The following is a 12,518-nucleotide window of genomic DNA, read 5'->3' as shown; positions in this document are numbered from 1 at the left end:
GACTGTGGCCGGGTGCCGCCCGCCCCAGAAAAAGTTCGCGAGATGGTGTAGCAGGTGCTTTTCAGGGATTATGGAAAATCACAACACACATCTGGCACCAGGCTTCAGCCTTAAGGACCTTGTTCCAGCCCCAGCGAATGTGGCGGTTTTCTGGGGTCTGCCGGGACCAGGGGGCTTCAACCGTCTCCACCAAGTGTCCTTCCAGCAGTGGAACCGCTTTTCCCCGTGTGGCCCGAGAACCTCCCGGACCCCACCCTGCTCCTGGGGATTCGCCCTTCCCATCAGAGCACCGCCAGGTAGGGAGCTGCGGAGGTGCAGCCTTTGCGTCCCCCTTGTTTACAGTCTTAATGGAATTGAAACCCTCTCCTTTCTCCTTTCTCCCATTTTAGTTTAGTCCCTGCGGCTGTTTCCAATTTTCCACTTTCTCTCCAGCTGCTTTTGTAGAGGGGTGCTTTTTCGTATTCTCCTTGACCCCTAGTCTCCCACCTCTCTCCGCCCTCAAAAGTGGTTCCCTACCTTTCGTGGCTTCTCGCTCCCCAGATTCACCTGTCCTTGCCGCGTACCTTCGGACTTCTTTGTTTCAGGTTGTGCAGATTGTTGTGCTAATCCTCCAGTCAGATTTCTAGCTGTGTAAGATGGTTTAGTGTTGGTCTGGCTGTATTTCATGGACACCAAGCATCCTGCTCTTGATTTTGGCTCATGTCATAATCTCAAGGTTCATGAGAATCAAGTCCCCATGTCTGACTCTGCAGTGATAGCACAGAGCTTCCTAGGGATTCTCTCTGTCCCAGTCTCTCCGCCCCTCCTCTGCTCACACACTCTCTCTCAAAATAAAGAATTAACAAAAAAATTATTGATACAAAACATGTGGACCCAGTCCATACTGGGCTATGAGTCTAATGTTAAGGGTAAGAACTTGGGAAGCTGGTTATTTAGCCATTAGGAGATGATTCTAGTCAAAGTCCTAACACAGAAAACTGAAAACACAACAGGCCATTTTGCTCTGTTTTATTTGTATTTGTTTATTTATTTATTTTTTTTTCTGGAGAGCTGGTTTACCAGGACATTGCTGTAAATAACACTAATTGCACCTATCCTTGTCCAAATATAGGCATATGAAATGCTAATATACGGGACATAATTAGGCTAAATAAGTCCAGCAATTAAGGTGATAGCATATTCCTCATGTTTTTACCTGCTCATAACAGCTAGTTTCATTTAAAGAAAAAAAAAAATTCCCTAAATTCAGGCTTGAGCTTCAAGGGTGGAAAAAGTCTATATTCTGAGGAATTAGAGAAATAGGTCTACATTTACATATGCCATCATCAGCGAATAGCACTGCCACAGAGCTGTGAAAATTGCAGACCTTTACAACCCAGCCTTTGATTAATGACTTCATTAAAGTGGGATTAATATAAATCTGTTGGTAAGAAAGAATGCTAGTGAAAGTAGGAAATATTCTGGCAATCTACCCTTCCAGCAATCATTGTAGGAAACACTGATAACAGAGTGACAGTCAGTGACTTAAACACTGAAGATCCCCTGGAAGAAAGGCTGATGTTTGCGAGCTGTGCGAGAGGTCTGAATGCCTACAGCGAAGTCAATAGATCATATAGTGTAGTTTTACTAAAGACCCTTAGGAAGGATTTCTCTCAGGTCTTGGCAATGAGCAAAGCTGACTTCTCTCCAATAATTGTCTCTTAACTTTATGCACACTATGAATCTTGTAACTAATTCTACTTTCCTTTTTGGCCTGACGGCTATGGGAGATCAGGGCTCAATTTGTGGCCGGAATCATTAATGTATGGGACTGTGGGACACATAAGTCTGGGTGCTCATGTGACCACTGTATTTACTCTTCCCTTATCTTTATTTCCCTTTGCCTGCTTCTTTCAACCTGATTTCACCTCTTGTAGTCTAAGCACTTTTAAAAATCACCGTGAGGTCCTTTTGTTCTCAAGTGGGATGGAAGGAGAGAACAAGTGGGACATGGGCACAGCCACTGATTCTGGAAAGCCCAACTGTGCTCCTAAGGCTGGCTTGTTTCCAGGTAATGTGCTCCCATGGTTTCAGCTTCTACTCAAAATGGCCCTGGGACGCTTAGATCCAGACTCATTTCTTAGATATGGTGACTGAACCAGAGAGTTTGGGATGTGACCAACATAATACAATAACAAAGGAAAGACTGGAACCAAAATGTGTTCTTAAGCAACCTCAGAGATAAACATTGGGAAATGACCAGATAATGATGTGTTCGTAGCTTAGGAGCCAAATTATTTCAGTTTTTGATTTTATCAAGACGATGGTTCTTTGGGTAAATTTGCCTCTCAGTAGCAAGGACCAGCTATAATACCTAATAATATTATTTAGATACTTGTTTCTAGCCTATATTTATTGCTCAGCAAGCAAGTTATACGGGTTATGATATCTCCATTATACATGCTAGCATAAATAAGCTTTTAAAGGTTAATTTGAAAAGCCATACTGTATATATACTTTACTTTTAATTGGCAAATATTTGTTGTATCAGGAGTATACATTTAAAAAAAAAATTTTTTTAACGTTTATTTATTTTTGAGAGAGAGAGAGAGAGCATGAACGGGGGAGGGTCAGAGAGAGAGGGAGACACAGAATCTGAAACGGGCTCCAGGCTCTGAGCTGTCAGCACGGAGCCCGACGCGGGGCTCGAACTCACGGATGGTGAGATCATGACCTGAGCCGAAGTCGGACGCTTAACCGACTGAGCCACCCAGGTGCCCCAGGAGTATACATTTTTAATCACACCTTCTCACTCCCTCGCAGAAAAGAACGGTCTTAATATTATGTGAATGAATACCTGTAGTTCTGGAAAAACACATACTGACTGATATTGATGATGAATTTAATAGTATAAATAAGATTATATGACATGTGAGTGTCAATAAAAGTAGTATTTGGATAATATATTGTGTTTTTTTTTAATGTTTATTCATTTATTTGAGAGAGAGAGAGAGAGAACATGAATGGGGGAGGGGCAGAGAGAAAGGGGGACACAGAGTCCCAAGTAGGCTCCAGGCTCTGAGCTCTCAGCACAGAGCCCGATGCGAGTCTCAAACCCATGAACCATGAGATCATGAGCTGAGCTGAAGTAGGATGCTTAACCGACTGAGCCATCCAGGCACCATTGGATAATATATTGTTTAATGTATATGAATTTAAATATATCTATGCAAATAAAGTAACAATTCAAGTATGTGGAGATATATATATATATATATATATATATATATCCACATGTTTAAATTGTGTGTATATATATATACACATATATATACATATATATACATACATACATACATATACACACACATATACCATCTATATTTATCTATATACCATGTATATCTATATATACCTACGTATATCTATCCATTTATCATCTATTTATGTATCTAAAAGATAGGTAAAATTTCATTTTCTCTCATAGTTCTATGAATGATATTTTTAGAGGGTTTAAGAAATCAGTATTCTTTATAGGAGACGGAAGAGAGAAATAGTAAAGGGACACAGAGTCACAGATACTAACATTTCCAAAGCATCTTTGTTCTATACACTCATTTATGTAAATCTTGATGTTGAGATTAAGGTGACATGGCCAGATTAGATTGACAAAAATCTAATCTCTTTCACAACAAATTGAAAAGAACCATTGTTAATTCAGTGATTACTGTATATAAAAGATGCATTTAAGGTAAGTAGGTTAGAATGAAGCAGATTTTAGACAAGACTTCTCTGTGGTCCCTCATACACCTGTAAAGTCACCAAACAGTCTCCTATAGTGCACCCACTGAACAGTGCTGTTTGGACAGGTGCTTTAAATAAATATACAGACGCATATACACACACAATAAATTAAAGATATATATACACATAAAATTAAATATACATATAGATACGTATGTATATATGCCCAAGGCAGAGGGAAAAACTTCCCATACGTTTCTTTTCTCTTTGAAAACCTATACCTTATTCAGTACCATGGGCAAGAAACATACTTACTAATAATTTAGAATATCTACAGTGTGGAATACATCAATCAAATTTACACTGGCATTTAGCTATGAACATGTTAGAAGACCCATTTATGAAGAAGAATGCAAAGGAAGTTTTCTAATATTTTATTCTTTACATAGAATACTATAGAGCGGCAAAATATGTGCAGATTAAATATCTGATTTTATCTCTTAATTGCGGTGGATGTTATTATGGCCATTTTCTAATAGGATAAATTGTAAAATGCCATGCCAAAAGTTATACAGTGATGGGGCTAAAATTAACTCATTCTGTTAAATATGATATTTTTGGGGGGTGCCTGGGTGGTTCATTCGGTTAAGCATCTAACTCTTGATTTCATCTCAGGTCATGATCTCACAGTTTGTGGGTTCAAACTCCACATCAGGCTCTGCACTGACAGCATGGAGCCTGCTTGGGATTCTCTCTCCCTCTTTGCCCACTTAGGCACTCTCCCTCTCTCTTTCTCTCCTTCTTTCAAAATAAATAAACATTAAAAAAATACTATACTTTTCTCAACAGCTGTTGTTTATGTAAGGTGTGTGTGGGCCCTGGAAATACAGAGAGAAATAAAATTCTGTTCCATGACATGAATGCCACAATGGCAACAGACCAAGAATTCTCTCGGTCTTCATGATGATTGTTTTAGAAAATTTATTCTTGCCAATCTTGATTGAGATAAAAGGCGATTGAAATTATTACATCATCAGCTACATTATAAAGTGACATTAAGCTGTATGTGGACAGGGAAATAATTCCTACAGCCAGAGCAGTGGATGAATGGGTAGATAGTTAGATAATGACTCAAGCATACAAATTATAAATCTCTGAAACGTCAAGACTCAATCATGTTAAAAGACACAATGTAACTTCATATCTACTATGCTTTTTGATATATTTACTCTGGTTAGTACTTCTATGAATATAATTGATTATAAGTGAACATCTTCGTGTTTAGTAATTATAATTTTTTAAACAGGCAGTATTTTAGGGAATAGTGTCCATCATTCTTAGAACTTGGTGATATGTGTAAATGACTGAAATGTGTAAAAAAGGATGAGACTTCCTGTTTCCAATTAGTTCAAAGATAAGAGTCTGCAGGGAAGGCTTTTCTTTGTATTTTCAAACTGAAATACTGAACATGTAAATGGGAAACTAGTTACTGATTTTTATCCCCACCTGACAGAATAATGAGAAACATATTTTTCAAATGGAAATTTATTTTTGAGACATCATGTAGTGAGTAACAATGCATTTTAACTGAAAATTTCTAATTCAGATTCTTCAGACAGGAACATAATATTTGTTAAGGAAAAACAGGTGTTTGGATAAAGAAATTGGGAAAGTAGTGACTGTGTTGATAATTTCCCAAACTATAGACAAAGGTCAAACCTTCCGTACATGTGCTTAACTTACCATAAATTTAAAGTAGATTGCAGTGAAAAAAAAATATAAAAAGTAAGGATTTTTATAAAGGTCAAGGTCTACAAATGCAAAATCAAGAGAGAAAAAAAGTAGAACAAAGGAATTCACATTATCACTTGAGAAGAGGGAGAAACTATCAATAAAAATCGAGGTTCTCAGTATTATTTTGAACATATCTCTCAGCCTATTGCTGTGTTATTACAGGCACCAGTGGGCATCTGCCCTGAGAATAGATTATTAGCACATTCTGCCTATTTTCCTAATTAGTGGATGTGGTGTACTTAAGCTCCACTTACCGTAAAGACTACAGAAAGTGAAGCAGAACAAGAGAAAAAGCAAGACTCATGAAATAAGAGAAAGAAAATGTCTTTCTTCAAGCATCAGTATTCCTTCCCCCTTCCTCCCCTCCCCCCCCCCCCCGGCTTTATCAAACACATATGCAATTAATGGTGGTTTAATAGTGGCTACCATATTGCACTTGGAAGACACATTTAGGATAAACAACATGTTTCAACATCCCCGTTAACCATGTGGTCTAAAAACAATGTGGTCTCATAACACAAATGACATATCACATGTAAAATTCAAGGCAAACTTTTTTTCTGGACTCGAAAGCGTGCTTTTGGCCAACCTACAGTTGTGATTCTGTAACAACTCTCAGTCTGTAATTAATGAAAAGAAGAAGGCTGGGCCAAGAGGTTAGTGTCCGCCATCTGATGGCCATTGAGTCACAAATGTTGACCTTCATTCTTCTTCCCCTGCCCTTCACACTCACGTGACCTTCCCAAGTCCGCAGGTTTAGCGCAATTCCAGTCCTATAAACTTGTTCTCATCTTAACCAGCTAGGATTAGCGGGTTCTTCTTCCTGACTGAAAGCTGGTACTAAGAACAACAACAACAAACAATTGCTTTGCCTATCTAGGAAAAAATAACCATTGATTTCTTTATAAGCATTTACATAGAAACATCCTTTATATCAAGTATTCTTACGTTTAAACTACTTGGACATCTCCCCTGGATTCCACGATTTTAATCCTGAGTCAGTTTTCCAGAACAGTGACAGTCCTATCAAAGTAACTATTCAATCATTCCAGATTTATGTATTTAGTGTTAACGTTCTTGCCGCCGTGTATACCTGACCTCAAAATACACCAACCAAATGTTTGATTTGGTTGCTCTGTGTAAAGACTGCTTATCTTCATACTAACTGCATTCACTTACGGACAGGTTAACTTCATGAGTGGTTTTACTGAAATGATCAACTTGAAGTTGCTGAAAAATGTCCATCTGCTAAGTACCTTGTGATATTTTGCTATTTCTTTATAAAACTTGAATCGTAAAGTGCAATGACCTCTCATATTATCAGGACATTAGTCTTCTTCCAATTTCGGATTTCTCGAACCATGCTCAGAAACCAGTAGCGATACCTCAAAATATCTGAGAATCTCCAAACTTTCATTTGAATCTGCATACCTGATCCCTATCTCAGGCTTTATGATTTTTCACTAACAAGCAAAACAAATGGAGACACAAACTTTCTCACCAGGAAATTAGAAATAAACTGGAGAAAAAATTTTAGAAAGAGGCTCAGTGACAAAATTCATTAAATATCACAGCCTGAAATTGGAGGAGAAAAGCAAAATCAGATAAAGCTCTTTGCAGAGAGAATATCATGGGATGTTAGGTCAGATGATCCTCAAAAATCAGGAAAATAAATTAGTGATCTCTGATTGAGCAAATAGGAAAATATAATATGCTTACTCTAACTTCTATCCAAAATATGTTATACTAAAAACAATGGCTTTAGTGTTTCAACGAGTAAGACCTGGAGTTCAATGTGTAGATAGTTGTTTCTCAAAATTTAATATTCATACAAACCAGCTTGGGGTCTTGTGAGAATGTGGATGTTTGTTTAGTAGACCTGGGGGCGGGAGCAAGATTCTAAATTTCTAAGAAGCTAATGTTAGAATGTCATGTTTCTTTCCAGTTAATACTGGTAGTTTTTCTGGCAAGGGTATAGAAGGCATCGATTTCCAATAATGTCAGAGAAATGAGATGTTCCTGCATTTGCTCCCAAGTACTTTTTGAAACCTGAAATTAAAACATACTACTTATATAAGTTGGCAAATTTATGTTACATACGATTCATTCACTTTGGAAATAAGGAAACATTATAATCAGCTATTTTTAAACTATGAAATGTGAGAGAGGAATTAATAATAGTGCATTATTCAATCTCTTTCAACCATATAATAAGCATGCATGAGAGAATTTTATTGAAATCCGAACTTGGTCAATACTGTGCAAAATTTGAGGTGAACTATAGCTATATCCTACGAAGTCCTATTCAGTAAAATTCCGAATTTTCTTCAATTGTAGTGCCATCCTTCTAACATCTGGAGAGTATGCAGCACACAAGGCAAGTTTCTGGGATTTTTTTTGTTTTGGAAAGGATACTAGGTTTTCATTTCTGTGAATGGTGAAATGTTGTGCTTTGTTTAGTGGTGAGAAATCTTGACTGTGTTCTTTGATAATGATTACCTGGGCATTTTTTTCTTGATCTGGTTCTGCACTTTATGCACATAGATATTACCATTCTTAAAATAGTCTATAAAGAAAATGGAGCTGGAGAAGTGAAATACCATAATAGACTTGAAGCTATAGATTTATACCCTTCCTAGGCATTTTACATGTTACCTACATTCTTGACCCTGCCACATTCCTTTATAAAATGTTCATGTCCAATGACATTAATGTGAGACTTCTCTGATCTTACTACGTCTTCCATATTGAAATAGACTTCTCTGATCTTTCTATGTCTTCCATATTGAAATTGCGGTTCTAAATGTGTTCTTCCTATTTGATCTTTTTCCACCTCAGTAAGCTTTTGATGAGGGGGAGATTTCTGTGGAGAATTTATTTGGAGAATTCCAAATCATTATTTCACTTCACATGGCGAAACTCAATTATACTATGTTAGGTGTGGATACAGTGTTCATAAAGTGTGTGTGCAAAGGGGTTGGGAGTGAGGGAAAACCGCAGATGATATTTATAAAAGAGATAGGACCTCGAGTATTCCTTAAAAGGTCAACAGATACGTATGTAAAATTTTGAAAAACTTTATATCGGACAATAAGGAAAAGAGGTTCATGATTCCTAATAATTTACGGAAGATTCCCACATTTGCTATCACTTTGTAATTCTATTATTCTTTTAAAAAATCAGTATGGTGTAGACAGCAGCTGTATAAACCCATTACCTGTAAAATCCTCTAATATAAATTTTTTCCCCATTTTTTTAATGAAAAGAAAATTCACATGTACCAAAAAAAGTTCTGTGAAGGTGGAGATGAAGAGTCATCTATGTTAATCAACAAAATATAAATGATGACTTAGTAAATTATTTCTTGTTTATTATAATGAAAAAAAAATTCAAGACCCAACAAAACAGCTAAGTGATGCATTTAAGTGAGATGTTATTTAGTGAATTGAGAGTCTGTCCAAAAAAGATTTTCCCGGAAGAACAATTCACCAATACAAATGTGAGTGAGTGCAAATTTGTCTTTTTTTTTAAAGTTTAAAGCATAGTTTCCAAAGTTTTCGCTTGTGTGCATGATATAAATCCCATACGTCGTTTTGTCGGCGACAATAAAAAGCGCAGTTTATTAAAAACTGAAGTAAAAATCAAAGTAACTTCTTAGAAAACCCCAGTCACAGTTTTGTCATTGGTATATGCAGGCTGTTCCAGGGGCCCATCCAGAGCTCCTCGTCGTCTGAGTGCGTGTGGTCGCTGTGGACTTCCAGAGGGTCCCTGACGTTCTTACTGTCGGCCTCCTGTTCAACTGTGCTTTTCAGCCTGGGGCCCAGCGGCCTCCCTGCTGAGCTGTCGGTCCCCACGGGGCAAGGGGCGAACGTGACAAGAGTGGGCCTTGTGTTCATCTTCTCGGTGGAAAACGGGCCCTTGGACAACGTGTTCAGGGGGACATTCTCCTCCTGTGTCACTGCCAACTTGTCGAGTTTCTTAAAGTGCCTCCCCAGGCGCACGGGGGAAGTGGCTTTTAAGGTATCAGCGAGGCAGGCCCGGCGGGTTCGCAGCACAGAACCGTTCTGTGCAATATAGATGTTGCCATTGATGTTGCTGTGCAGGCCGCGAGGGTGCACACGGTTCCTCTGACACTCTGGGGCGCTGTCTTCTCCGGTGGAGCTGGCCTCATACTCGCGGTCCACGACCAGCTTGATCATCCGTCTCCTGGCCCACTGCCGGGAGAAAAGACAAAGAGTCACTGTCACAGGAATCAGAGGGGCAAAGGTTACAAGGCCTGTGAAATTCAACACCCGTGATGCAAAGCTGTCGGAGGTAAAGGACTGGAGAGAGGTAGGAAGAAACTACCGTCCATTCGCGGCCCAGCCCACGGCTGGTAGGGCATCCCTTCTCAGAGTCAAGTGGGGCTCCCTTAAGGAGCTGACTTTGCAGGTGCACTTGTGTTCTTGTAGATCAAGTTACTGCTCTCTGTGAAAAACAGCCGTATTATTTATATCGGAGTGAGGATCTCCTCCACTGTTGGACAGTGGCTACACATTTTGGGGAGGTCAGATTAGAAGGCAGGCACAGCATTAGTATAGCCTGTTCGTAAAATCCTTCTTGCCCCCGAATCTTAAAGATATTTTTTAAACCTGCATTGTTCTAATTCCTAATTAATCCTCTGTTAGCCAAATGAGAAGCATCCTAGTGTTCTGGATACTTCATTTAAATATATTTAAATATATTTCATTTAATATAGATGTTCTGTATATTCCACTTAGATGTATGTTAACTTGAACGAAAATATCTTCCCATCCTGAATAATTTACCCAGCAATACACAAAACAGTAAACAAATTATTGTGAACTTTCCTCTAGTAAGCAAGTGGAACACATGAACGTTTCTACATTTTTCTTTTACCAGTCCACGTCAGGAATGACAAGGAGTGAAGGGTAGCCAGTACTAAATAGTTCCACGTTTTCGGAATATGTGAACCACCAAATGTTGCAGTAAGTAAGCCACACTTTTTGGATTTCCAGGTAGATCTTTCAAAGTTACTATGTTTACTTACCCAGAAGAATGTTTTGTGAAAATTCCTTTTTTCCTAAATCTTTAACCCCTATCCACAATGAAAAAGAAATGGCATACACTTCATTTTTAAACTTAATTATTTCATTTAGCTTCTAGTATTTCCAAGCGCCAGCTACAAACCTGTTTGAACATGTGTGGGGTTTTTTTTTAAGTTTACTTATTTTGAGAGAGAGCGAGAAAGAGCGCACATGCAAGCAGGAGAAGGGCAGAGAGAGAATCCCAGGCAGGCTCTGCGCTGTCAGCACAGAGCCTGATGTGGGGCTCAGCCTGGTGAACCGTGAGATCATGACCTGAGCTGAAATCAAGAGTCGGACATTTACGCCCCTGTGTGGTATTTTATATACTACTTTTGGCCAGTCGAAATGTACACATCGACAAAAGTGGACTTTTAGAGCTGTTACTGTTGCAAGTTGTGTCCTGATTTTACGGTCTGCAGTTGAGCCGAAACCCCCATATGGATTCACGAAGCCACGCGGCCAGGCCGGGCGTCCCTGGTGAGCCGTGATGCCAGATGCATTTCCAGGAGCCCCACTAGGAAGTATTAAATATGGATTAGTCGCTTGTCTTCCACGGCCCAGAAGAGAGGGGAGTCCGTGTCCCCTGACACCCTCTAACGCACACATACGTGTGGACAGCACGGGCTGCCCTTTTCAGGCATGCCAGTGTCAGGTCACACAGAGAGGAGGCCCACGACCTCCCTGCAGGCGTCACCCCAGAGAGCACACAGAGGGCACAGCACACAGAGCAAGGAGCACCGCACACTCCCACCTGTCCTGCTCTCAGAGGGCCGTGTCGTAGCCCTCGGAGCCTCCCGGATGCCTGTCCCGGCGCGCGTCCCTGCTGCTGTCCTGCTCTGGCACCTGGAAGCCCCAGGGCCCTCCAGACTGGCTCTCGCTGCTGCTGCTGCTGCTGCTAACACTACTGGCCGGCTCTGACTCCTCCTCGCTGGCCGAGCCCTCTTCCCCCGACGCCACCTCTGCGCTCCCCTCCTCGGTGACCTCCAGGTCTGCCGGCTCGTCCACAGAGGCCAGCTCGCTCTCCCCTCCCGCTGCTGGCCCTCCCTCCTCCTCCTCCTCCCTGGGCTCCTCCTCGGGCTCTTCAGGGGGCTCCCGTTTCCTGCCTTTGACCTCCTTGACCTCCTCAACAACCGGCCTTCTTCTGGCAAGAAAGATGTTCTTCCTGGCCTTCTCTCCTTCTGACTCTGTGGACTCCGACTCTTCGGATTCAGGGGTAGAGCTCTCTTCCTCCTCCTCCGAGGGCGTCTCTGACTCAGACTCCTCTTCCGTGGTCTCCGACTCGCTGAACTCCGACTCCTCTTCGCTGTACTCTGTGTAGTCGCTCGAGGATTCTTCCTCCGACTCCACCGTGCTCTCTGTGGCCTCGTCTTGGTCCAGGGTGAGCTTCAGATAATCCTTGTCTGCTTCCTCAAGGCGTCGCTGCCACTCTTCACTCTCGAGGTCCACGACGCCCCTCCTCTCGGCCAGCCCTTTAACTTTCCTGAAGATCATCGGGAATATCCTGGCCCTCTTCCACGTGGTGCAGGGAGGCTCGGCCGGCGGTGGCTTCTCGATGGTGACAACTACTTCCTCCTCCTCACTAGGCTCTCTGACTTCAACTTTAGGTTTTTTAATTTTCTTTGCCTTTTCCTGAAAATCACGGAAATGCAAGTGAAGTGTCAGCTGGGGGACGGTTACCAGGTGACCTTGTCCCACACAAGTTGGGCAGGGATGAACCTGCAGGTCATAACTAGTTGTAGAGAATGGGCAGGCGGCTCTCCACCGCTCACCCCACTGCATCCAGGCACAGAGTGATCACCAAAAAGTATTTTATTTTGGCTTGTGCTTTGTATTACCAGAATCTAATGCTTTCACATTTCTTTTTCTTATTCAGAGTTTATTTTGTGTCTTAGATCAAAAGAGAAAGAAGTAATC

The 12,518-nt window shown here is 40.9% G+C and overlaps 1 protein-coding gene across 6 annotated transcripts in view; it reads right to left on the bottom strand.

The window, feature by feature from the left end:
- Positions 1 to 7,586: 7,586 nt before the first annotated feature.
- Positions 7,587 to 12,518, bottom strand: part of PCDH15 (protocadherin related 15) — a 1,244,966-nt gene continuing 1,240,034 nt past the window's right edge. For 4 of the 6 annotated variants that reach the window (XM_045437165.1, XM_045437166.1, XM_045437168.1 and 1 more), the window contains one exon: positions 7,587 to 9,731. In XM_045437165.1, coding sequence (XP_045293121.1) covers positions 9,186 to 9,731 — 546 coding nt within the window. In that variant the 3' untranslated portion in view covers positions 7,587 to 9,185. Of the gene's footprint in view, positions 9,732 to 11,298; positions 12,234 to 12,518 lie in introns of those variants that run through there. The other 2 variants (XM_045437169.1, XM_045437171.1) reach the window with 2 other exon arrangements.

Source organism: Leopardus geoffroyi, chromosome D2 (genome assembly GCF_018350155.1).
Source record: "Leopardus geoffroyi isolate Oge1 chromosome D2, O.geoffroyi_Oge1_pat1.0, whole genome shotgun sequence".
Classification (NCBI taxonomy): domain Eukaryota; kingdom Metazoa; phylum Chordata; class Mammalia; order Carnivora; family Felidae; genus Leopardus; species Leopardus geoffroyi.
Note: the sequence above shows the minus strand (reverse complement) of the source record. Positions and strands in the feature narration are given on the sequence as shown.